At 41.9% G+C, this 25,771-nt stretch overlaps 1 protein-coding gene across 1 annotated transcript in view; it reads left to right on the top strand.

The window, feature by feature from the left end:
* DYNC1H1 (dynein cytoplasmic 1 heavy chain 1) overlaps positions 1–25,519 on the top strand; it is a 40,072-nt gene extending 14,553 nt beyond the window's left edge. The window contains exons 26-78 of the mRNA XM_065749767.1: positions 63–257; positions 612–894; positions 1,147–1,247; positions 2,468–2,627; positions 2,746–2,989; positions 3,170–3,353; positions 3,787–3,999; positions 4,166–4,404; positions 4,521–4,677; positions 4,877–5,104; positions 5,295–5,525; positions 5,645–5,785; positions 6,050–6,283; positions 6,620–6,826; positions 6,929–7,050; positions 7,413–7,578; positions 7,880–8,043; positions 8,301–8,430; positions 9,188–9,321; positions 9,557–9,671; positions 9,788–9,949; positions 10,026–10,240; positions 10,327–10,531; positions 10,666–10,839; positions 10,933–11,052; positions 11,180–11,300; positions 11,883–12,078; positions 12,692–12,809; positions 13,727–13,942; positions 14,465–14,677; positions 14,856–14,983; positions 15,154–15,307; positions 16,064–16,210; positions 16,292–16,442; positions 16,630–16,883; positions 17,050–17,184; positions 17,282–17,376; positions 17,462–17,636; positions 18,472–18,547; positions 19,153–19,313; positions 19,574–19,685; positions 19,765–19,825; positions 20,168–20,291; positions 20,620–20,733; positions 21,009–21,179; positions 21,379–21,596; positions 21,759–21,862; positions 22,259–22,470; positions 23,107–23,260; positions 23,740–23,882; positions 24,203–24,371; positions 24,739–24,866; positions 25,272–25,519. Of these exons, the coding sequence (XP_065605839.1) occupies positions 63–257; positions 612–894; positions 1,147–1,247; positions 2,468–2,627; positions 2,746–2,989; positions 3,170–3,353; positions 3,787–3,999; positions 4,166–4,404; positions 4,521–4,677; positions 4,877–5,104; positions 5,295–5,525; positions 5,645–5,785; positions 6,050–6,283; positions 6,620–6,826; positions 6,929–7,050; positions 7,413–7,578; positions 7,880–8,043; positions 8,301–8,430; positions 9,188–9,321; positions 9,557–9,671; positions 9,788–9,949; positions 10,026–10,240; positions 10,327–10,531; positions 10,666–10,839; positions 10,933–11,052; positions 11,180–11,300; positions 11,883–12,078; positions 12,692–12,809; positions 13,727–13,942; positions 14,465–14,677; positions 14,856–14,983; positions 15,154–15,307; positions 16,064–16,210; positions 16,292–16,442; positions 16,630–16,883; positions 17,050–17,184; positions 17,282–17,376; positions 17,462–17,636; positions 18,472–18,547; positions 19,153–19,313; positions 19,574–19,685; positions 19,765–19,825; positions 20,168–20,291; positions 20,620–20,733; positions 21,009–21,179; positions 21,379–21,596; positions 21,759–21,862; positions 22,259–22,470; positions 23,107–23,260; positions 23,740–23,882; positions 24,203–24,371; positions 24,739–24,866; positions 25,272–25,400 (8,703 nt within the window). The 3' untranslated portion in view covers positions 25,401–25,519. The remainder of the gene's footprint in view (positions 1–62; positions 258–611; positions 895–1,146; positions 1,248–2,467; positions 2,628–2,745; positions 2,990–3,169; positions 3,354–3,786; positions 4,000–4,165; positions 4,405–4,520; positions 4,678–4,876; positions 5,105–5,294; positions 5,526–5,644; positions 5,786–6,049; positions 6,284–6,619; positions 6,827–6,928; positions 7,051–7,412; positions 7,579–7,879; positions 8,044–8,300; positions 8,431–9,187; positions 9,322–9,556; positions 9,672–9,787; positions 9,950–10,025; positions 10,241–10,326; positions 10,532–10,665; positions 10,840–10,932; positions 11,053–11,179; positions 11,301–11,882; positions 12,079–12,691; positions 12,810–13,726; positions 13,943–14,464; positions 14,678–14,855; positions 14,984–15,153; positions 15,308–16,063; positions 16,211–16,291; positions 16,443–16,629; positions 16,884–17,049; positions 17,185–17,281; positions 17,377–17,461; positions 17,637–18,471; positions 18,548–19,152; positions 19,314–19,573; positions 19,686–19,764; positions 19,826–20,167; positions 20,292–20,619; positions 20,734–21,008; positions 21,180–21,378; positions 21,597–21,758; positions 21,863–22,258; positions 22,471–23,106; positions 23,261–23,739; positions 23,883–24,202; positions 24,372–24,738; positions 24,867–25,271) is intronic.
* Positions 25,520–25,771: the final 252 nt, after the last annotated feature.

Raw genomic sequence — 25,771 nt, 5'->3', positions numbered from 1 at the left:
CATATTGTAGCTTAATTACTGTAGTGGAGAAAGCTATCTGATGAGGATTTTTTGTTACACAGGCTCAGCTTGTTGTCCTGTCAGCCCAGATTGCGTGGTCTGAGAACGTTGAGTCAGCCCTCAATGGTATGGCTGGAGGTGAGGACAGCAGTCCTCTGCAGTCAGTGCTGGCCAACGTTGAGGTCACACTCAATGTCCTGGCAGACTCTGTGCTGATGGAGCAGCCACCTCTTCGCAGAAGGAAACTGGAGCACTTGGTAAGTAAACGTTTCCTTTCCTTATAGAACCTCTCTTCCTAACCCACATAACAATTATGTTGTTCAATATGTTGTTCAGCATTGTAATAGATTAACAAACTAATGGAAGACCAGACTGCTGACATCTAGGAAAGTTCTTAGTAAGAGCCATCAACATTGTTAGTTCTTCTTTGAGAACTAACTTCTTGAGTAATTCTTTCTTCATTTCAACACTTTCTAAAACAGATATTGCTGGTAGGTCGTGATTTCTGAATGATGGCAGTTCACTGCTGGACTAATAAGCTGTAGAGTTTCTGGCTTTACTATAGCCATAGCTTGTACTGCTGTGGTCTGAGGGGTTCCTGCATTTTCCAGATCACTGAGTTGGTGCACCAAAGAGATGTTACGAGATCGCTGTTCAGAAGCAAGGTCGACAACTCCAAGTCCTTCGAGTGGCTCAGCCAAATGCGCTTCTACTTTGACCCAAAACAGACAGATGTGTTGCAGCAGCTCTCCATTCAGATGGCAAATGCCAAATTCAACTATGGTTTTGAGTACCTTGGTGTTCAGGACAAGCTAGTACAGACTCCTCTTACTGACCGGTGTTACCTCACAATGACACAAGCCCTGGAGGCAAGACTTGGAGGATCACCGTTCGGTATGTTTGTTCTGAAGCGCAGTAAATACTCAGGAATATACTCTTACTCTCTGAAATGTATAGCTTTAATCTAAGGTTTCAGGATGTTTTTAATTAAGATTGAAGAACAAAACAGTCTTTCGGGAGAAGCTGTAATGATTCTAGGCTCCTTGTTGAGGACCATTGGAATTGGCATGCTGGCAGATGATTTGTTTAGGCAGTGGTAACTGAGTCTATGAACACTGAAATGTGTTTCTCTTGCTTCAAAATTAGGTCCTGCTGGTACTGGCAAAACAGAATCTGTTAAGGCTCTTGGACATCAGCTCGGCCGCTTTGTGTTGGTTTTCAACTGTGATGAGACATTTGACTTCCAGGTAAGTTGCTCAATGTAAAAATAATGTTATCTTTGGTAACAGGTACTGAGAATCTCTTCAGAGCAGCCAGCAGTGTTTGCTTTTGAAATGCTCACGTGTAATACTTAAACGAGTGGGTTATCTGTGAGTTGTATGCATGCTCTGTAACACAAAATGCATAAAGCAAAATCGGGGTGAAAAATTGTTTGCAGGGGGGATTGTTCTTCTGGTTTTGTTTGGTTCTGTTTTTTCTTCAGAACTGGTACTTAAGTAGCAAATTGAGGGACTGGAATAGAAAGTTACAGGAACATGAAGCTTAAGACTGGCTTTAGGAAAGTAACTTAAGCTGTTTAATTTTCCTTAGTAGTGCTAGTTTAATGAAGGACAAAGGAGAGTCTGCATGATTACCAAATTACCCTTCATGGCAAAGCTACAGAGTTTACCTTAGCATGTGAAGGATTACTCAAAACAAAGTTTGCCCAGATATTGTAAAATTGTTGATGTTTCCAAACTGAGAATCAGATGAAATTCCTCTGTCAACTGTAGGAAGGGTTCTGTGAAGTGTTTATGTAAATACAAACATAAAACTCAGATGAGGAATCCTGTTCCCTCCTGAACTCAGCTGGAGTGCCAGTATGGTTTTTTGCTTGCTTGTTTGTTTCCTATTCAGCTGTGTTTTATTAGGACCAGGAGTCCATTATGTCAGTATTTAGCCTGTAGTGGTAACTCTTAAGAAGGTACCTAGGGAGGAATCAGAACAGGGGTGGCACATGATATTCTTGCCCCTAGTTCTCTTCCTGCCTCTGACTGGAGGATCAGAAAGTCCCAAGACTAAATGGGTTATTCACTGTTTATGTTCCAGTGAATCTGTACAGGTACTTATTTCTCCCCTTGAATCCATTCACTTCTATAGCGTTTGCCGCCAACTAGCTCTACTGCGTTGCTGTGCACTTCACAGAAGAGCACCTTTAATCAATTTCCTGGTTCTTGTACTAGAAAATGAACAGCTGATTCTTAGCCATCCTGTTTGTGAATACGCCATAGTATGGTAACAAAAAGCAGCAAATATCTGAAAGTCAGACAGATTTTTTTGCAGCTCTTACAAAGAGTACGACTTGTGTACAAACACAGTTCCTCCCTGCATCAGGTAGCCTATGTAAAGTACTGTTACCTATTCCTTTTGCCTATGTGTAGACAAGAAGGGTCGTGCTTCTTCAGAGCTTTTTCTTGTCGGTGTGCAGGCAATGGGACGCATCTTCGTGGGACTTTGCCAAGTGGGTGCATGGGGCTGTTTTGATGAGTTCAACCGACTGGAGGAGCGCATGCTGTCTGCGGTTTCACAGCAAGTTCAGTGCATCCAGGAAGCGTTGCGAGAGCATTCCAACCCCAACTATGACAAAAGTATGTCACTGTTGGTTTCTGGTAGTGTTGTGTAACATCTTCAGTGTCCTTTGTGCTGTTTTGTTACTCATGTTCTCCCAACAGTCCAAAAATGAAAGCACTTTCCTTCTCTTTTCAGCTGCAACACCTATTACTTGTGAGCTGCTGAACAAACAAGTCAAAGTAAGCCCTGACATGGCTATCTTCATCACCATGAATCCCGGCTATGCGGGCAGATCCAATCTGCCTGACAATTTGAAGAAGTTGTTCCGTAGCTTGGCAATGACAAAACCAGACCGTCAGCTGATTGCCCAGGTCATGCTGTACTCCCAAGGTTTCCGTACCGCTGAAGTGCTTGCCAATAAGATAGTACCATTCTTCAAGTGAGTGACAGCTTTGGTTCCTGTGGCTATATATACAGCTTGTTGTTCTCATTTGTAATGTTCTTTGTGACTCACTAAGACGCTGCACAGCACTCATTCCAATGAAACAATGGCATGTAATTTCTTGAATGTTGTGTTGGTCTCTGTTGAGAGTCGTATTTTGTATCTCCTGGTTCTTAGGCTTTGTGATGAACAGCTGTCCTCCCAAAGTCACTATGATTTTGGCTTGAGAGCACTGAAGAGCGTGTTGGTTAGTGCAGGCAACGTGAAGAGGGAGAGGATTCAGAAGATAAAGCGGGAGAAAGAAGAGCGTGGTGAAGTTGTTGATGAAGGAGAAATAGCTGAGAACTTACCAGAACAAGAGGTAATGCGTGCTTGAACTCTTATGTTCTGTGACAAAGTACAGGATGCACGCTAAGCAAAGCAGACACCCTGCAGTGTTTGGCAATTTGTGTTATATTAGCATGCTAACATAACATGCTAGCAAAGTTATGTTAATCAGAGGTGATAATCGATAGCTTAGAATCGCTAAGTGAAATAAGTGTTGGACTTAGGAGTCCACGAATAATAGTAAAAGATTTGTTTTTATGTGAGTACTGTGTTCATAGTTCTCACTGCTGCTCAGTTCTGTAGTTATTTCAAAAGCATATTGAGGACAGGTGAGCACCTTCAGTTGTATAAACTGAGAAACAGGTGCCTTATCAGTGAACTTTGTAGGGAAGTGCTCCTTGTTGAACACGCTCAGCAAAGTGAGCTTAGCTGAGAAAACCTTAACTAAAACATGATTCTCTTTGCAGATCCTGATCCAAAGTGTATGTGAAACTATGGTACCAAAACTGGTAGCAGAAGACATTCCGTTGCTGTTCAGTCTCCTTTCTGATGTATTCCCTGGAGTGCAGTATCACCGTGGGGAGATGACAGCCCTGCGGGAGGAGCTTAAGAAAGTGTGTCAGGAAATGTACCTTACCTATGGGGATGGAGAAGAAGTTGGAGGCATGTGGGTTGAAAAGGTAAAACGTGAAATTGAAAACATTGTGCAATTGGAATTAATGTACGTTTCAGATGTAATATTCCTTTTTATTAGGGATTTTCTCACCTTAATTGATCATGATGTAGAAGGGTCAAGGGCCTGCTGAAATTGAGACTTCATTCTTGCATCATTTTTTTCTGTCACAGGTTCTCCAATTGTACCAGATTACACAGATAAATCACGGATTGATGATGGTGGGTCCCTCTGGAAGCGGAAAGAGCATGGCTTGGAGAGTACTGCTGAAAGCTCTTGAACGACTGGAGGGTGTGGAAGGCGTTGCTCATATTATTGATCCAAAAGCAATCAGCAAAGATCACCTCTATGGTACTTTAGATCCAAATACCAGGGAATGGACAGATGGTTTGTTCACGCATGTCCTGAGAAAGTGAGTCTTCAGTAGCACAAATGAAAAGTGGGGAGTAGATTTGTGCCCTGTATATTCTGGCCCTATGTTATATTTGTTGTCTGTAAAACTACAGTAAATGTTTTCTTCAATTACAGGATCATAGATAACGTGAGAGGTGAATTACAGAAACGTCAGTGGATTATCTTCGATGGTGATGTAGACCCTGAATGGGTTGAGAATTTGAACTCTGTTCTGGATGACAATAAACTGCTGACTCTGCCAAATGGAGAGCGTCTCAGTCTTCCACCAAATGTAATGCAACTTTTTAATGTGACTTTATGATTGCTTTCCCGCAAACTCACTACTTTTATCTTGAGTTGTGTTGTTGCCATTTCTGTTTCTTACCGTAAGCAGAGTAGTACTAATTTCTCAGGTCTGCTGGAGTCAGGAGCTTTGGTGGAACCAAACTTTTTATGTTAACTTCAAAATCTGTTTTGAATTTGTTCTCCAGGTGCGTATCATGTTTGAGGTACAAGATCTGAAATATGCCACTTTGGCTACTGTATCAAGATGTGGTATGGTCTGGTTCAGTGAAGATGTTCTCAGTACAGACATGATATTCAATAACTTCCTAGCACGACTAAGAAGCATTCCTCTGGATGAAGGTGAGGAGGAAGCTCAGCGAAGGCGAAAGGGCAAAGAAGATGAAGGAGAAGAAGCAGCATCCCCAATGTTGCAGGTATCACGGGGAGTATGGTTTGCTTCATATTTCTGGCAGCTGAACATAGAGAAGCTGACTTCCTTGTTAACTTTTTTTTTTTTTAAAGGAAAAGGATTTAAGATGCATTTCAGATTTCAAACAGAATTCCTTCCTGGTAATCAAACGAGAAGCACATGTTTTAAGCAGCGTTTGTCTTTCCCCCCAACAGATACAGAGAGATGCTGCCACTATAATGCAGCCGTATTTCACATCCAATGGCCTTGTAACCAAAGCACTGGAGCATGCTTTCAAGTTGGAGCATATCATGGACCTCACCCGTTTGCGCTGCCTTGGTTCTCTGTTCTCCATGTTGCATCAGGCTTGCCGCAACGTGGCCCAGTACAATGCCAATCATCCCGACTTCCCGATGCAGATAGATCAGCTGGAGCGCTATATCCAGGTAAAGATGGTGTGCTGCTGGGCGATTCCTGGATTCCATGTCTCAGAATAGCAGCTAGACTTTATTTGTTGTACACTGCGTTCTATATGAGCAATGGCTTCTTTTGCTGCTTCCTTCAGAGGTACTTGGTCTATGCAATACTCTGGTCACTCTCTGGAGACAGCCGTCTGAAAATGAGAGCAGAGCTTGGGGAATACATCAGGAGAATTACCACTGTGCCACTTCCAACTGCACCCAACATACCTATAATCGACTATGAGGTAAAACTTCTCTTAGCAAGTGTTGCTGCTTTGTAGTCTTAGAAGCTTGTTTTAGATTCTGGATGTGAAGTTGGAGAATAAAACAGTAGGTTGTCTTAAGTTTTACAGTTTCTGGCTTTCCACAGTGGTCTAAGCTGCATTTTCCCATAATCACACTAAGTTCAATGCCACAAGCTATTCTGTGGTTCAGAAACCCACGTATATTTTAACTGAGGTTGAACTACATTCTTGTTCTGAGTTCTAATGGCATTTTTGTATTCATAGGTATCTATTACGGGTGAGTGGGTGCCATGGCAAACCAAGGTTCCTCAGATTGAAGTTGAGACACACAAAGTGGCAGCTCCTGATGTCGTAGTACCAACCCTAGATACAGTTCGCCATGAAGCACTGCTGTATACCTGGCTGGCAGAACACAAACCTCTGGTACTCTGTGGCCCACCAGGTTCTGGAAAGACCATGACCCTCTTCAGTGCTCTCAGAGCCCTGCCTGATATGGAGGTATGCAGGAGTGTGTGTAGTCACAGGTGTGTGTGTGAGTAGCAACAAGATGCAGATCTCCTTCAAGGTGAAATTCGTCTTGATTTAGTACTGAAGCGATTTCCTAGCTGGGATTCAGTGGTGCTTCCTATCTGGCATCACTAAGTGCAGGAACATATCTCTATTTAGTACTGAAGAACTTGTAGTAATGTATTCTTAAGAATAGCTCTCATCCCTGAGAGTATTTAGGTGGAAAAAGAGTGATATAAAGCTGTGATACTCAAATCACAAGGTTGGGCAGGATGCACTGCTGTAGCGTAGTCTAACATAAATTATCTTCTCCTTGCTATTTTTAAGGTGGTTGGACTCAACTTTTCTAGTGCTACTACTCCAGAACTTCTCTTGAAAACTTTTGATCACTACTGTGAGTACAGGCGTACACCTAATGGAGTGGTGCTGGCTCCTGTGCAGTTAGGAAAGTGGCTGGTGCTGTTCTGCGATGAAATCAACTTGCCAGATATGGATAAGTATGGCACGCAGAGAGTCATATCCTTCATTAGGCAGGTTTGTCTTCCCTTGTAGTCATCTGTATCATAACAATTGTCTTCACAGGAACTTAGTGATATACTACTGACTTTGGTTTTGCTTTGTTGGTTTTTTTTCCAGATGGTGGAACATGGAGGATTCTACCGTACGTCAGATCAGACATGGGTGAAACTGGAGAGAATTCAGTTTGTTGGCGCATGTAATCCCCCTACTGATCCTGGAAGAAAACCTCTCTCACACAGGTAATACATCTGGTAAACAACTCTATGTAGCTATAGAATAGCAGGGTCAAAATTGAACCAATGACTGTGGAATCCATTCTTAATATTCTTGTTTAATACTAGCTCTGCTTAAGTTGTATTCTTCACTTTTGAAGGTAACTACTAGTTGGTTCTTATTCTCACTGTCAGTGGCCTTGTTTTTGAGTAACCTGACTGAAGTGCAGGATGCTTTTTGGTCCGTATTGCTATGGGTCCACCTTGATCAACAGCAGTTACTGTTGCAAATTTTTTATCAAGCAGTGATTTAACTTGGCAGAAAAACAAGTAAAATAGTAGAGTCTGTAACTTGACCTACCATACTACTTAATGTGGTCATCTTTCAGATTTTTACGACATGTTCCTGTTGTTTACGTGGACTATCCTGGACCAGCTTCACTTACTCAGATATATGGAACATTCAATCGTGCAATGCTAAGGCTGATCCCATCACTCCGCACGTATGCAGAACCTCTCACTGCTGCTATGGTTGAATTCTACACGATGTCTCAGGTAACTTGCTGACTACAACCCTGAATTCTAATTTCTCTACTTTTTTTTTGTTATGATCACTTTAACATGCAATTGTTTGCCTTTCATATGTATGATACATGTACAACTACTCAACTAATTACTTGGTTTCTGGTGAAAGCTTCTGAATGTGGCTAAATGAAGTAATATGTGGTAACTCAAGGCCTGTGGAAGTATGGCACGATTTTGAGATGAAGTAACTGTTATATATATCATGTGTATATATATGTATGTATATATACACATAGAGGGACAGAGAACTAATAGACCTTTGGGTTTTTAGGAGAGATTCACTCAAGACACGCAGCCACACTACATCTATTCACCTCGTGAAATGACTCGATGGGTGAGAGGCATATTTGAAGCATTAAGACCACTAGAAACCTTGCCAGTTGAAGGCCTTATCAGGATTTGGGCCCATGAAGCATTACGTCTCTTCCAGGACAGGTAAGAAACATGAGGTGGGGGAGAGTGAAATTTTTAACCAACAGTGCAGTATGAATTTTTCCCACTCTGTGCCAGCTCGCATTAGAAAACTGAATTGTGCTTCACTTAAAGTAGCTGGGCTACTGTCCTTCAGTTTAGCACTCTTCTGAACAGTAGATGCAGAACGGAAGCACTTTGATGATAGCACTGCTGCATGAAGTGACTATATCCTTCCACTACAGAGGATTTTTAGTCATGGTATTTTTTTCTTGTTCCAGACTTGTAGAAGATGAGGAGAGACGCTGGACTGACGAGAACATTGATATGGTTGCTCTGAAACACTTCCCCAACATTGACAAGGAAAAAGCTATGAGCAGACCTATCTTATACAGCAACTGGCTGTCCAAGGTGATAAATAATAATAAAATAGGTTGGGAGCAATTAACTGATGCAGCTCTTATGCTATATTAACGTGATTATTTGTGTCTTCCATTTTATTATGCTGGTCTCTTGAGAAGTCCTGTCTATGATTACCTGAAGTAGATGACCACAGAGTTAGTAGTTGTTATTCTAGGAATGCTGTCCTAGATGCTCTTCTTACTGTAGGAAGGTCTACCATAGCACATAAAAAGCAGTTTTAAATGATGCTTCTCTAGAAACTTCCAGAAAGTTGCCTGCAGCTACTGCTTATGGAATCTTTTGGATAAGAGATGACCTTTGACCAACCCTGACATTGTAAATTTTATGGTGGACTGTTGCTCTCACAGTATGAATAGATAGATACGGCTGGGCAATCTGAAGAAATATTGCTGCATCAAGTCATGAGTCATTCTAATCTGGTACCCTTCTCTGTGACCAATAACAAAAGCTTAAGAAAAGCTTTTTGAATGGGGGAGTAAGGGAGATCAAGTCTACTTCTAAGTCTCTGGTGACTGACGGCTAAAGCTTACAGGTCCAGTAGATAAAGTGTTCAAACCATATGCCACTATCAGTGGCAGTTTAAGCTCTGGCCGTGCCCTTGTGTGAGTTAAATGAGCACAGCATTCTTAGGCTTCTGTTAAGGGATTGCTATATTAGATACTCTAATTTTGCTTTCATCGAGTAAAAAATTGATCCCCTGAGCAAAATAAACTTAATCTTAAATTCTATTGACTGATTCTTCTAGGATTATATTCCAGTGGATCAAGAAGAATTAAGAGACTATGTAAAAGCTAGGCTTAAAGTCTTTTATGAAGAAGAACTTGATGTACCACTTGTTCTGTTTAATGAAGTCTTGGATCATGTATTAAGAATTGACCGGTAAGTTGAGACTTCTATTGCTGTTTCATGTACATCATATTAAGAGACTTTTTCTAGAGCAGAGTAGCCAGGCTCACAAAGGAGCCTGATCTCATTCTTTTCCATAGATGATCTACTTTTGGCCTGTACATAGCAGGATTCTAGCTAGAGACGTGATTCAGGTTTTGGTGCTTACCTGAAGTTTAGATACGCAGGAACACTTGACCAATCCTGCTGGGTTATGTTCTTTTTCCAGAATCTTCCGTCAGCCACAGGGCCACTTATTGCTCATTGGAGTCAGTGGAGCAGGGAAAACAACACTTTCAAGATTCGTTGCCTGGATGAACGGTTTGAGTGTTTATCAAATTAAGGTTGGTATGCTAGTTTCACTTGACAAAAACAGTCAGTTCAAACATACCTCATAAGTCCTTTCCTCTAAAAAAAATTCTGAAAGGAAATGTTAATAACAAATGTTAAATCTTTCCAGGTTCACAGAAAATATACAGGTGAAGATTTTGATGAAGACCTTAGGACAGTTTTGAGACGTTCTGGCTGTAAGAATGAAAAAATAGCTTTCATAATGGATGAGTCAAATGTGTTGGATTCTGGATTCCTGGAGAGGATGAACACTCTCCTAGCCAACGGAGAGGTAAGGATATTTAGAGTAAGCACTTAAAGCATCTTTTTACAACTGTAATCTACTACAAAATTGTCTTTTGAATTAGGTTCCTGGTCTGTTTGAAGGAGATGAATATGCCACCCTCATGACTCAGTGTAAAGAAGGAGCACAGAAGGAAGGTTTAATGTTAGATTCACATGAAGAACTCTACAAATGGTTCACCAGCCAAGTTATTCGCAATCTCCATGTTGTGTTCACTATGAATCCATCTTCTGAGGGCCTGAAGGACAGGGCAGCTACCTCTCCTGCCCTCTTCAACAGGTAATTGCTGTGTATTTGAATGGATATTTTGAATAATACGAGAACGGTGTTTTTTGGGAATCCTTCATCAATATTTTGTATTTCAGATGTGTTTTGAACTGGTTTGGAGATTGGTCAACTGAGGCACTGTACCAAGTTGGCAAAGAGTTCACAAGCAAAATGGATCTTGAGAAACCTAATTATATTGTGCCCGATTACATGCCAGTTGTGTATGATAAGCTGCCACAGCCACCATCACACAGGGAAGCTATTGTTAATAGTTGTGTGTTTGTTCATCAGACTCTTCATCAGGTACGTTCATATTGCTTAACTTATGTTGTTCTGCAGGCCTCAGCATCACGCACCATTTTCCTAAAAAGCATGGAATTTAGCATTTGAATATGTTTAAAACCAATCAATGATCAGAAGTTCCTTCTTTCCTGAAGGCTAATGCTCGTCTGGCAAAACGAGGAGGCAGAACCATGGCAATCACACCACGCCACTATCTGGATTTCATCAACCATTACGCCAACTTGTTCAATGAGAAACGAAGTGAGTTAGAGGAACAGCAAATGCACTTGAATGTTGGCCTTAGAAAAATCAAGGAAACAGTTGATCAGGTACGTATCTTTAAAACCTTGCTCTTTGTAAAGCTTGGGGTGATTAAATAGATCTGTTTAATCTGAATTCTCCCATCTGACAATCTGTCTCAGGTGGAAGAGTTGCGGCGTGACCTAAGAATAAAGAGTCAGGAGCTGGAAGTGAAGAATGCAGCAGCCAACGACAAGTTGAAAAAGATGGTGAAAGATCAGCAGGAGGCTGAGAAGAAAAAGGTAAAACTCTTTGTTAACTCTCTTGTGCGCAGTAAATACTCTTGTTTGTAACAAAAGCATGTAGAGGAGTTCTTGAGGAAGTTCACTTTCTAAAAAGCAGCGTTTTGTCTGTGAAACTTTCACCTAGGTCATGAGCCAGGAGATTCAGGAGCAGCTGCACAAACAGCAGGAGGTCATTGCAGACAAGCAGATGAGTGTGAAAGAAGATCTTGACAAGGTGGAGCCTGCTGTCATTGAAGCACAGAATGGTATGTCAGCACAGTATGGGGTGGGATCTAGTACTGAAATCTGTGGTAATGTGCTTTGGTGTGATCTGAGTTGGTCGTGGCTAATGAAGATGTGGGCATCTAATGCAGAGCTGAACACTGCTGGAGAAATTCCTACTATTTGAGCTCTGATTTCGTGTTGCTTGTAGCACTGATCTGATATTTGATGCTGATGGCTTGTGGCTTAACTTCTAGTAGTACGCCAGCTTTAGTTAGTCTGCATCCGTGAAGAAAGCTCATAATCAGAAAGGCTGCTGATGCTTTTTAATGGTATAGTCAGTATGCAAGCAAACTCTTTAATTTCATAAAACAGGGTAGAAAAAAATATTCCTTGTGATAAAGCTTTAGTTAAGTCATTTGGAGACAAGAATAAGTTGCCTGTGGCCTGTTGTCAAGTTAAGTTTGTCCTGTGATACAGGAGTTTTGAGTGTTTTATCTGCTGCCTCAGCTTCCTTTGAAAAGCTTGAAGCCTTTTGACACAGATTCGAGTCTTTTAACAGAACTCTGCTAACAGTTCATTTTCCCCTCCCTGTCAACGTTCATCATCTTTCTGGCACTGGGCAGCTGTGAAGTCAATAAAGAAGCAGCACCTGGTAGAGGTCCGTTCTATGGCTAATCCACCTGCAGCAGTGAAGCTAGCACTGGAGTCCATCTGCCTGCTTCTGGGCGAAAGCACAACTGACTGGAAACAAATACGTTCCATCATCATGAGAGAGAACTTCATTCCAACTATTGTTAACTTCTCTGCTGAGGAAATCAGGTATACTGCGAGAGTGTCTTGTGTGACAAAACTGTTCACAAGGACGTGGGAAGTCTTAATGGAATTTTTCCTCTTTGTAATTGTTTTTGTTGTACTTGGCTTCTTTTGAGACTCCTGCACTTGTTACGGAGAACTGATTATATGGCAAAGACGCACACCACACAAAGTGGGTCAAAACAGTTGCTGTTGAATAACTTCAGGGCATAATTCCAAATAATTGTGCTGCTGTCCAACCAAAGTCACGTTAGTGTTTTAAACTAGGCTTCCAGCAGTGACAGGCCAGGTTGCTCAGGCTGATGTAGCTGCCCCTGAGTCGGAGCAAGAGGTCAGATGAGACCTCCCAGATTCCCTTGCAGCCCCAAATTATTCTGTGATCCATTGAGCAGAGTTCAGAGGTTTGGGATTAGCTGGTATGGGGAGTTTGTTTAATACCCTTTTAGCACTCATAAGCTATAATTTCCGATACAGTTTAAACTAATGGAAAATAGAAGTTGCCAGTCACCAAAACTGTTAGGAACTGTTCTTGTCAATTGCAGAAGGCAGACCACACTCAGAATACCTGTGTGCTGACTGCTGGGGACTCATGCTGTCTCTATAAACTTTCCTCTTGCAGTGATGCCATCCGGGAGAAGATGAAGAAAAACTACTTGTCAAATCCAAGTTACAACTACGAAATAGTAAACAGAGCATCTCTGGCCTGTGGGCCAATGGTGAAATGGGCAATTGCACAGGTAAAGTTGGTGCTGTGGGAACAGAAATACAAGGTGAAGGGTGAGCATGGAGGTGTGTGGCAGGGTCTGGAGGCTCTGAATTTGGCCGTTCCAGATAAGCAAATGCACTGAGAGAATATTCATATGAAAGTTTATGGGCTCTGTAACACTGTGCCAGAGATAGACTTTTTGCACCAAGAAACATTAGATTTACAGTGAACAATGATCCTTTCTGTAAAACATTTTTTTCTTTTGAGCTTTCAGTGAGACAAATGCTGGAAAATGCACTGCAATCCTTTGAAAACTTCTGCTGTCCCTGTCTTGTTTCACAGTGGGGCACGTTCACAAACAGTTCTGTTAAAGTCTTTTAGACAGACCTTTCAATACTAGAATCCTACAGAATTGTAGGGGTTGGAAGGGACATCTGGAGGTCATGTAGTCCAACCCCCAAATAAATAGGCTTCTGGGAAAGTGCACTCACACTGAGTTACCTAAGGTAGCTTTACTCACCTGCTGACTTGACTTAACTTCAGTCTATCCAGTAGGTCCTGTCCTCGCTGTTTTGTGGCTTGGCTGTACTGGATTCTTCACTAGGAAAGACAGATGAGCTCAGTATGGGCATGAATGATTAAATATTTCTGTAAAACTGTTGCATTATAACCAACTGTGGCCTCAGCCTTTTTAGACAACTTCTTGTGAATCTACAGAACAGCAAAAGTACACTGTAAAAAGCAAATGGATTTGTGCTGGGACTTGGATTAAACTAAAGCCCTAAGGACTATCAGACAGTCTTAAGTTTCTGTTAAGGAGCTATTAGTCATTTGTGGACTGCAAATACTTCAGCTTGAAAAGATGAAATTGGTAGTGTATACCTGAATGCTGGGGTTCTGAACACATTTTAACATGGAAAGTACAAAAAACCTATTTATTGTTAACAGCTTAACTATGCTGATATGTTGAAAAGAGTGGAACCTCTACGCAACGAACTGCAGAAGCTGGAGGATGATGCCAAAGATAACCAACAGAAAGCAAACGAAGTGGAGCAGATGATTCGCGATCTTGAGGCCAGCATTGCTCGTTACAAAGAAGAATATGCTGTACTGATTTCAGAAGCTCAGGCTATTAAGGCAGACTTGGCTGCTGTAGAAGCAAAAGTAAGACCTTAGATACCTTTCCATTCTTTCACCTTTGATAGTCAGAAATTGTACCATTCTTCAAAATTAAGCTGAACTGCTTCCTCTTGACCATGAATCTGAGCTATCTGCTTAATCACTGGGACTCATGAAGCTTCTTAAGCTTCTGAAACATGGCTGGAGTTAGAAATATCCAACTCGTTGCCAGCTAAATAACAAGACAATTTATACCTGCCTTAAAGTAGGCTGAAACCTTCAGAAAACAGCTGTGGAGGTAGCGTAGCTTCACATTTTTTGCAGGAGTTTCTCAATTTATTTGATCTAACCACTAGCACATAGCTACTGTGCCAGTACTTAAACTTTTCAAGATAAGAGTTGAACACCAACATAATAAGTAAACACTGGAGTGCACACACACAAATACAATTGAATTCTGAGTTTATATATTTAATTTGGATCTTGAATCAGTGTAAGTAACGTTCCTTGAAACATTCAATACCATAATAATATATCATTTAACGAGACTGCTTTGCTTACTTCAAGGTAAACCGTAGTACAGCTCTTCTGAAGAGTCTTTCTGCTGAACGTGAAAGATGGGAGAAGACAAGTGAAACCTTCAAGAACCAGATGTCCACTATTGCAGGAGACTGCTTACTTTCAGGAGCTTTCATTGCTTATGCTGGTTACTTCGATCAGCAGATGCGTCAGAACTTGTTCACTACATGGTCTCACCATTTGCAGCAAGCAAATATCCAGGTAAAGACTGCATTGTGACATCTTAATCTTAAGTCAGTTTCCTGTAACAGGTAAAGAAGTTTCAAGATTCCTAAGTAAAGAATGGGACTAATGGAGAAGTTTACCTTTGCCGAGCTATACTTACTGCAAATGTCTTCACGGTGTCTGGCCAGATACTGATGGTGTGTACTTCTTGCAGTTCCGAACAGACATTGCCAGGACAGAGTACCTTTCCAACGCGGATGAGCGGCTTCGCTGGCAAGCAAGTTCTCTCCCCGCAGATGACCTGTGCACTGAGAATGCCATCATGCTCAAGCGGTTTAATAGGTATTTCACTCTAAGATTCAGAATTCTAAAGCTGTTCTCACAGCAGGCAAGCTTTTGTACCCATTAGAGAATTCACAGTAACTCTATCAAAGCACGTGAATTCAAAAAACTGCTTAGAGGTTGTTTGCGGTCGAAACTCAAATAATGCAAGTGTGTTTGTGTTAACTTAGGTATCCACTGATCATTGATCCCTCTGGGCAAGCTACAGAGTTTATCATGAATGAATACAAAGACCGTAAGATAACTCGCACTAGTTTCTTGGATGATGCTTTCAGGAAGAACTTGGAAAGTGCCTTGAGATTTGGTAACCCGCTTCTGGTTCAGGTTAGTTCCATGATCATGTAGAAACTGCTTACAGTTCTTAATCGTTCCCTGTTTACTAAAAGGTTTGCAGTCTTTCTGTTAGTAAGATGCAAATAACAGAATTTTCAAGGTGTTACTTAAATCAGTATAGAGTATGTGAAGTATTGGTTCTGAGAAGAATACATTTAACAAGATAAGCAGTCAAAAGAAGCCATTTCCTTTTTTTTTTCTTTTATTGCCTTATTAAGGTCAGATCCTTTTATTTTCAGGTGATCTTTTTGTATTCTCATTCATTTTGGATTTGGAGTCTGTTCCCTTTATCATCCCATATGCTGTCTCTAGTCATAGTTAGCAATGGCTGATATGTGTAGCTATCCAGAAGTGATCTGTTCTGAGTGGCAGGAAGAAATGTCAGTAATACAAAGAAGTTGAATGGCTGGCTTTCACTTCTGAGATTTTTGTTTCTTAGCACAGAAATGGGAAAACATGTTAGCTCACAGATGAGATCAGCAGTGCTGCTCAGAATAGGACCTATTAGGCATTTAAAGTGATGCAGCTAGGCTATTAACTCGTGCTCCTCTGCTGAGGCCTTTTATAGCAGTAGCTTAGACTCTGAGCTTCTGTAGCTCAGCTGCAGATGGAAATCTTCTGAATGTGATCTGTACACCAAACTAGCTGTATATTGACTGCTACCAGAGCATTAGCCTTAGTTGGATCAGGATTTTTAGCTAGAGACACTTGAGTAACTGAGTCTCTGTAACACATCTCTGCTTTTAGGATGTGGAGAGCTATGATCCAGTTCTGAATCCTGTTCTGAATCGTGAAGTCCGAAGAACTGGAGGCAGAGTTCTTATTACTCTGGGAGACCAAGATATTGATTTGTCACCATCCTTTGTTATCTTCCTCTCCACCAGAGATCCAACAGTAAGCAAAATTCAGAGCTCTCTTGTTGGTATAAATGATATGTGCATGAGCTGAGAAAGTTTTCCATGTTCCTTGTGGTAGGTTGAATTCCCACCGGACCTCTGCTCTCGTGTTACATTTGTGAATTTCACAGTAACTCGCAGCAGCTTACAGAGCCAGTGTCTGAATGAAGTCCTGAAAGCTGAAAGACCAGACGTTGATGAGAAACGCTCAGACCTCCTCAAGCTTCAGGGTATGATGACCGAAGTCAGAGTAACTTCCTCTTGTTCTAAAAGAATACAGTTGTGTAACTTTTATCTGTAGACATACCTGGTTGAATACTATTATAGGAGATGCCCTTGGTTTTGCCCCAGCAAAATTTAATCCTTGAAAACTACCACACCTTTACAGTATGTAACTTAATTTCTCTTCTAATTAAGGTGAATTTCAGCTGCGCTTGCGTCAGTTAGAAAAGTCCCTACTACAGGCGCTCAATGAAGTGAAGGGACGTATCCTGGATGATGACACCATCATTACTACTCTTGAGAACCTGAAGAAGGAAGCAGCAGAGGTTACTAGAAAAGTAGAGGAGACTGATATTGTCATGCAGGAGGTGGAGACTGTTTCGCAGCAGTACTTGCCTCTTTCTACAGCATGCAGCAGTATCTACTTTACTATGGAGTCACTGAAACAGGTAGGATGAGCTCTTCCTACCAGAAACACCATTTAAGTACTACTCAAAGCTGATTTGGTACTGCCTAATTCCAGTCCCAATGCAGTGTTGCAGTTTTTGGCATAAGCCATTGATTGACAAAACCAGCTGGATTCTAGAGAGGAAGACAAACCCTTTTGTGTTTCAGATACATTTCCTGTACCAGTACTCTCTCCAGTTTTTCTTGGACATCTATCACAACGTCTTGTATGAGAACCCAAATCTGAAGGGAATCACAGACCATACTCAGCGTCTCTCAATTATCACAAAGGATCTCTTCCAGGTTCAGTATTTTACAGAGTAGATATACTCTAATAATCTTTGAAAGTCAGAGTTCAAAGCTCCTGATGCTACTGAGTTCACCTTTTTTTTCTTAATAGGTGGCTTTCAATAGAGTAGCTCGTGGCATGCTGCATCAGGATCATATAACATTTGCTATGTTGTTGGCGCGGATTAAACTGAAAGGCACTATTGGGTAAATGTTTTCTTATTTCACTTGAAAAAGGGAGGGATGTTTTTAAGGCAACATTGAGCTAAAGTTTTCTGTTCCCTTAACATAGGGAGCCTACATATGATGCAGAATTCCAGCACTTCTTGAGGGGAAAGGAGATTGTTCTAAACACTGCATCTCTCCCCAAAATCAACGGTTTGACTGTAGAGCAGACAGAAGCAATGATGAGGTTGAGCTGCCTTCCTGCCTTCAAGGACCTTGTTGCTAAAGTTCAAGCTGATGAGGTAAGTTAGCTATGGTGTTTTTCTGCACCCTGCTACTTGGCTAAGCTTTTTAGGTTTCTGATTCAAGAGCTACAGGTTCTCCTAGTATAAGAAAGGAAGCCTTACAGTCTAGCTAGTTGTGGTCTTTGTAGAAATTAATGGATTTACTTCATTTGTATTCAAGCTACGACATTTGATTTGTAAATACCAGCATTGCTCATCACTGAGCTTTGGAAGCAGCTTATTCATCTTCTTGTTCATCTAATTTTGCAGACAGAAACTGTGATACTGTGCGTCTTTCTTACTGTATCACTATTCTGTGATAATTATGCATTAGTGGGGAATACAGCTAGCCATCCTTACATTGTTATTATGAGCTCTTGTGTTTTAAGACATGAGTAAACTTGGACAGTGCTCAGCTGCTGAACAATGTGCTCCTTTTTTCAAAGATATGACCCAAGTGTTCTGAGAACACATCAGTGTTCACAGTAACTGTGAAACTGCATGTTCCAAAATATGTCTGTATCTTCAGTAGCTCAAACACTTAACTACTTAGTAACACTTTAAAATAGTATTAATAATATTATATTTTTTATATACAAGAGATTTTGCAAATGAAAGGCTAGTTGAGCTTGGCCTCTGTCAAGCTCAGCTTTACTGTAGCTGTCTTTTGTTTCTTACCAAAAGCCTATAAGTAGCTCAGTATTACAGTCCATTAAATTTAGATTGTAAGGCTGAAATTGAAGATCTCTGTTGCATCATGAGCAGGGCCCACACCACACAGCTCACTTCTGATGGTGTGAAACTCCATTCCCTTGCCATTTCCCTAAGTACTTTGCCTTTTCTTTCAATACAGCAGTTCTGTATCTGGCTGGATAGCAGTTCACCAGAGCAGACTGTTCCATACCTTTGGACTGAAGAAAAACCTGCAAGTAAGTTCAGTTGCACTACTGTCCACACCAGTCCTACTGCCCTGACTTTAGTCTACGTAGAAATCCTAAAATACAGCTGGAATGAGAAAATCACAGACTTGGGACTGTAGAAGAAACTTGGTCTGTTTTCAGTAAAGAAAAAAAGCACGTCTGTAGGCAGCTGTTGCTGTACTTGGTTTGTGCTCCCTGTTCTGTGATTGACACTTCCACTTCTAGGAAGCAGAGTCTAAAAAGCTCCAAGTTTGATACATTTTTGAGGATTGAGATAATGGGAAGAGATCTGTTGTCCCTGAAAGTTTCAAATTGCATCATGGCAATTCTAGACCATAGGTTCTGTGAACAGGTAGCATTTCTGTAGAAGCATCGTACCAAGCTGGCTTTTAAAAGGCTTGCAGCCTGAGAAATTGAGGAAGTAGTTAAAATGTCACAGAAGACAAACAACAAAGCTGGAACATTTCTTCTTACTGTCAACATGGAGTATAAGCACTCCATTAATATGTTGCAGCAGTGTTTGGAGTGAGATAGGAAAAACAGAATGGAGGATTGAAATGGTGCTCGGGGTTGGTGTTCTTACCTGTCCACCTAATTCTGTCTCCCCTCTCCAGCTCCTATTGGACAGGCCATTCACCGCCTGCTTCTGATCCAGGCCTTCCGTCCGGATCGCCTGTTGGCAATGGCGCATACATTCGTTTCAACAAATCTTGGAGAGTCTTTCATGTCCATTATGGAGCAGCCTTTAGATCTGACACACATTGTAGATACTGAGGTACGTTCCCTGTTTATGGAAGGAAAAAATCCTGAGGTGATGCTCTGTGCCGCTTCATGTGAGTTCCATAGCGAGTCAGCTTGTTCACTGAACGTTTCTTCCCCTTCTGCCTGTGGTATGAAGAGTGGATTGTTTTCCTTGTTAAAAGGAAAATAGAGATAACATAATGACTTCACCTGGCCAGAAGGAGGAAAGACTGAGCTACATGCATTCATGTGTTCACGCAGTGACTGCTTCATCTTAAAATTCTTGTACAACAGGTGAAACCTAACACCCCTGTGCTGATGTGTTCAGTGCCTGGTTACGATGCCAGTGGTCACGTTGAAGATCTTGCAGCTGAGCAGAATACACAGATAACTTCCATTGCTATTGGTAAGGACTTAACATTTTCTTATCTAAGCATAAGTAAAATTGTTAGCAGTAAGAGCTTTAGCAACTGTCTCTCTTCCAGGTTCTGCTGAAGGATTTAACCAAGCAGATAAAGCAATAAACACAGCAGTGAAATCCGGAAGGTATGTTCCATCTATTTTTTTAGCTAGAATTCCTCCAGACAGGGAGGCTGGAGTGAGAGTAGAGCAGACAAAACTAAAGAAAATATCTAATCTTCTGAGCTGAAATTTACAATAAATTGAACAGCTGTGCATAAATTGAGTATTTTCAGGCGGAGAGGTAGGTTGTAGCTGCAGAACTGGATAGGTAGCCCATTTACAGTAGGAACTGATCCTGTATAAATAAAGGGTTTAAAGATGGAGGACGACCTGTAGCAATTATATCAGATTCTGTTACTCTTGTGATAGTAACCAGGATACGTGAGCTGTATACTAAATAAAAACATTCTATTTCAAACTTCATAGGTGGGTAATGCTGAAGAATGTTCACCTGGCTCCTGGCTGGCTCATGCAGCTGGAAAAGAAGTTGCACTCCCTGCAACCCCATGCTTGCTTCAGACTCTTCCTTACCATGGAGATCAATCCAAAGGTAATGCTGATCTGAAATTTGATGTTTTGGTAGAGTAACTGGCTTGCAGAACCAAGAATGCTACCCAGGGAGGGATTTCTTAGGACTGCCTCTCTTCGTTAGCAAAAGGAGAATACACACTGCTGGGATTTGGTTTTGGTAATTTAATTGTACCTGAAAACTTGATCTAATTCCTTCCACTGATGACCCCACCTTCCCAAAGAAAGGCAGAACTCAGTGTGTGTGCTGAGAATGAGGTTTTGATTCTAACACTAGTGCTACTAGAGGGATTTAATGTAGTGAAGGCTGAAGGAGTTGGGTTTGAGCTTGTTGATCTTTTCTCTTCTAGGTCCCAGTGAATTTGTTACGTGCTGGCCGAATCTTTGTGTTTGAACCTCCTCCTGGCGTAAAGGCAAACATGCTGAGGACTTTCAGTAGCATTCCAGTATCTAGAATGTGCAAGGTAAGGCTGTGGCTTCTGTGGATGAAATGGAAAGGTCAGAATGCATTTGTTGGAACTGTGCTTCAGAAAGATGGGAAAACCTCAGCTTCTGAGATGCACGTAGAATGTCTTGTTTATGCAGAAGGAACGTAGTTGCTCCATCTTCTGATAGGACATACTCAGTTTTGGTAGCAGTCAAGTTCTAAATCTGCTACTCCCTAGCCTTTTAGCAGGCTTTGTTCTTGATCAGTTCACTCAGGTAATAAGCTTTTTTTTTCCCCACCTCTACTTCCTAGTCTCCAAATGAACGTGCTCGTTTGTATTTCCTGCTTGCCTGGTTCCATGCCATTATCCAAGAGCGTTTACGCTATGCTCCATTGGGTTGGTCCAAGAAGTATGAATTTGGAGAATCTGACCTGAGGTCTGCCTGTGACACAGTAGATACATGGCTGGATGACACTGCAAAGGCAAGTAATCCTGAGCCCTCGGTGTAGGTATTTATTTAGATGACCTAACTTCTCCAGTTATGGAAACCTTGAGCTTCTTAGGTGAGCAGGCTTAAATAATCTGCTGGCAGTTTAATGATTCACGCTGAGTATGATTCCTCTGTCAGAGGAGAGGTGAGGAGGACGGTTTCCTGCTCACAGCAGTGCATTTTACTTACAGGGCCGCCAGAACATTTCACCTGATAAAATCCCCTGGTCTGCCCTGAAGACGCTGATGGCGCAGTCCATCTACGGAGGCCGCATCGATAATGAATTTGATCAGCGTTTGTTGAACACTTTCCTGGAACGTCTGTTCACTACTCTGAGTTTTGACAGCGAGTTCAAACTGGCTTGCAAAGTTGATGGACACAAAGACATTCAGATGCCAGATGGAATCAGGTATCATTTTCCCCATCCAAACTTCCGTGTATTTCTTAACTAAAACTTAACCCTCATCTCTCTTTGTGTTGGTGTTCAGCTGTGCCAACATTTGTCTTGGGCAAATAATTACTTTGCCATTCTAATAAGGGAAGGCCTTCTAACCAAAATTGTTACTTGCAGACGTGAAGAATTTGTCCAGTGGGTTGAGATGCTGCCAGATACTCAAACGCCATCGTGGCTTGGCCTGCCAAATAATGCAGAAAAAGTTCTTCTCACCACGCAAGGTAAAAACAGAACTTCAGCTGTGCCTTACGTAGATTAGAAGGCCAGCAGTGTAACTGAAAAGCAGATGAGAAATGCGAGTCCTGATGAGGAGTATAACGTCAGCTTTCCCCTAGCATAGTTGGTTTAACTTCTGCAAGGCAAGTGCTTCAGCACTCCACAAGCTGCCAAGAAGCTTGTGAATTCAGAAGCTGCTTGCATGCAGCCTTCCAGATGTCAAGTGCCCATCCTGATTCTGGAGAACTTATTGTCAGCCCCAGAACCCCATGCAGCTGACAGTTGAGAGTCTTAGGTCTACAGCTGGAGAGAAATAAGTCCTGGTTCTTGCACGTGGTGGGATGTTTTCATCTCAATGCCAATGCTTTTCTGATTGGCACTGTACTTTTTCTGTGTTCTAGGCATAGATATGATCAGTAAAATGCTGAAAATGCAGATGCTGGAGGATGAAGATGATCTAGCTTATGCAGAAACTGAGAAGAAGACAAGAACTGATTCTACATCAGATGGTCGCCCAGCCTGGATGAGAACACTGCATACCACAGCTTCTAACTGGCTTCACCTTATCCCACAAACTCTAAATCATCTGAAGCGGACTGTGGAAAACATCAAGGTAAGAGTTAAGTTTTGTCTAATGTGAACTGAGGAACCGTACAAGTTCTGATGCATTGGAGAAAGTGCACTGTGACTTCAGGAACCACCAATTAAGCTGTTCCCTGGGACTGCAGAACTTGTGTCAGTGCTGATTGTCACTGCCTCAGCTACACCACGCCCCACTGAGTCTCTTGAAGCTCTTAGAATTTGGCTCTGTTTTTAGGGAATTCCTTAAAACACAGGAAATGCTTCTGAAGCTTCTTTGTGATTAAGTAGCAAGAATCCTTTTGTTCTTGTAGCACACTGGCTGCTGCTTGTGATACTGCCTTTACAGCTAGTGCACACAAATTAATGTTAAAAGTTAGTGATAGTGAGGGAATATAAGGGCAGCAGCTTCTGCTGAGCAGTAGCATGCGTTTCAGAAGGAAACTCATGGGGTCTGGACAGTTGTAACCTAAGCTTCAGCTCTGGAATGAGCTGCTCGGAAGGCTTACTGTGGGACAGCACGTGAGAACCTTCTGTTGCTGATCAAAAGCAGTCCAGAATCGATTTGAAGGAGTTGCAGCACAGTCTGCATTCACTGCTCAACTAGAAGTCTTCTACTAGCAATATTCCAACAAGATCTGCAACTTACTTCAAATGTTCTGATGATCAGGATCCGCTGTTCCGGTTCTTTGAGAGAGAGGTGAAAATGGGAGCTAAGCTGCTTCAGGATGTGCGCCAGGACCTTGCAGATGTGGTACAAGTGTGTGAAGGGAAGAAGAAACAAACCAACTACCTGCGTACGCTCATAAATGAACTGGTAAAAGGTATGGTTATTAAAACTGGCGTCTCCCCATGCTGTTTGACCGTGGTACTCTGTAAGTTAGAGGCTGTAAAGCTCAGTAGCTTACAAAAGAAACTGCAGGAAAGCTGGGATTGGCTTTACCCCTTGGGACAGGCCTCCCTTTTGAGTTGAGCAGAGAAATGCAATTAGTTTAATTTGGGACTTCAAGTTGGGGTCAGTAATTTTACACTTCTTCAGATAGTTTACGTTAGCAGCTTAATTTCTAAGCTGAAATGTTGATGTTCTTTCAGTCTCCAAATGGCAATAGACCAAAGTTAATTACAGCACCAAGTGAGTAATATTGCTCCTAATAAAAACTTCTATTAATTTCTTGACATTTCTGAGCTTCTCTTTCAAGACTGTAGGTAAACTTGCATTTCTAATGATACCTTTTACTTCCTGAGAAAAATGGATAGTGTGAAAGTAGCACACAAATCTTGATTTTAATCACATTTTCCATAGGTATCTTGCCTCGCAGCTGGTCTCATTACACAGTGCCAGCTGGAATGACTGTGATTCAGTGGGTGTCTGACTTCAGTGAACGCATCAAACAGCTGCAGAACATTTCCCAGGCAGCTGCTTCTGGTGGAGCAAAAGAACTGAAGGTATTTTGTGCTGATATCATCTTGAGGTCATATCTGGATTTAGGTGCACAAGTGCTTTATGGAGTCCTCATACCAGGACTTCTTAGAGGCTCCTTAGGCAGAATAGCTACAGTCAGTTTTTCATAAATGTCCTTGTAAGTGCTGCTAAGTATCTGTTGATACCAGAATAATGTGGGCAGCAGATTAACACGTAGATCAGAGGGAAAAGCAGTATCTTTACACTGACACCTAACAGACTTACAGGAAAAAAACTCAGCAGTTACACAGTGCTCCAGCAGAGTGGAAATTGTAACATTTATTCCTCTTCCCTCCTCCATTAGAACATCCACGTGTGCCTCGGAGGCCTGTTTGTACCAGAGGCATACATCACTGCTACCCGGCAGTACGTTGCGCAGGCGAACAGCTGGTCCCTTGAGGAGCTCTGCCTTGAGGTCAACGTTACAACCACGCAGAACGCCGTGCTGGATGCGTGCAGCTTTGGAGTCACAGGTAAAGCTCACTCTGGAAACAAGAGGGGTACCTGTTCCATAATACTTTCAGAAGGTGCAGGTTTGAAATGGGCCGCGTCCCGTGAGAAAGGCGTATCACTGCAAGAAGGAGCTGACACCTTCCAAAATTGTTATATTTTATCATGGTAATAAATGTCAGGACTCAGGTGTGTATATTTAAGCAGCATTCTGTAGAGTTATCTGTCACAACTTCTCTCTTTGGGGCATGCAGTACTTACTGCTCTTACCTGAACAGCCATGGTTTAAAACATATTCTTGCAGACCTTGATGTATTAACGTCACAGCCCTCAAACAGTACAGAGGGAGACTGTGGATATAAAAAGGCTCATGTGTGTTTCAATTTACAGGCCTGAAGCTTCAAGGAGCTACATGCAGCAACAACAAGCTGTCACTTTCAAACGCTATTTCAACTGTATTACCTATTACACAGCTTCGTTGGATCAAGCAGACAAATGCTGATAAAAAAGCAAATGTTGTAAGTATTGATGAAAATAATTAAAAAAATAGATCTCCTAATTAGGTCCTCTCATAGCTGGACAGCAGGAATTACTGTGCTAAAGCACTATTGCTGCCTTTTTTCTGACACCACAGGCAGTTGTTCCTTTACTGACACTCTCGGTATCAGAGGTAGCAAAGTTGCAGCCTCACCCCGGAAGGCTCAGCATGGAGCTGGGTCTTTCTGTGTAGTTAGGTAACAGGGGGGCAGGATCCAGAAAACATTAATCCTGTATTTGAGCCATAAAGAAGGCTGTCCTTTAGAAGTTATCTTGTTATACCCGGGTACTGGTTGCGTATGTTGAACGTTGAGTTATCACAAAGTGGTACAGAAACTTCTTCCTGTCTTCAGCTGCCCTGTGTAACTCTGGGTGTTCCTCCCCAGGTGACATTACCTGTTTATCTGAACTTCACTCGTGCCGATCTGATTTTCACGGTTGACTTTGAAATCGCGACCAAGGAAGATCCTCGTAGCTTCTACGAACGCGGCGTTGCGGTTCTGTGCACCGAGTAAAAACCTTTAAGTGCTAATACTGTCACAAGTGTCACTCTGCCATGTATTCCTCGTGTAGATGCTGTAGTTGGTGTGGGTAGGTTGGCAGGTGGTTTTGTCTGAAGTGGACTTGGAAGGAGGGCAGTGGTAATCTGGAAGCTGGTGGGCTGGATTTGTTTGAAGGAGTACTGAATGAGAGTTACAGATGGTTACTGACAGGCATGTTCCCTGGTAGCGTGACTCAAAATAAAATCCATAGCAACATTTCTGACTTCCTGGAGTTGTTATTGTGACTTCCATCTGGAAAATGGTACCTGCGGTCTTTCCAGAGAGTAACAATGGATACGTTGGTATTCAGGCACAGTGCTGACCTTCACACAGCTCACTCAGCT

Source organism: Cyrtonyx montezumae, unplaced genomic scaffold, assembly GCF_038088225.1.
Source record: "Cyrtonyx montezumae isolate F1298 unplaced genomic scaffold, pur_monq_1.0 scaffold_10, whole genome shotgun sequence".
NCBI lineage: Eukaryota > Metazoa > Chordata > Aves > Galliformes > Odontophoridae > Cyrtonyx > Cyrtonyx montezumae.
Note: the sequence above shows the minus strand (reverse complement) of the source record. Positions and strands in the feature narration are given on the sequence as shown.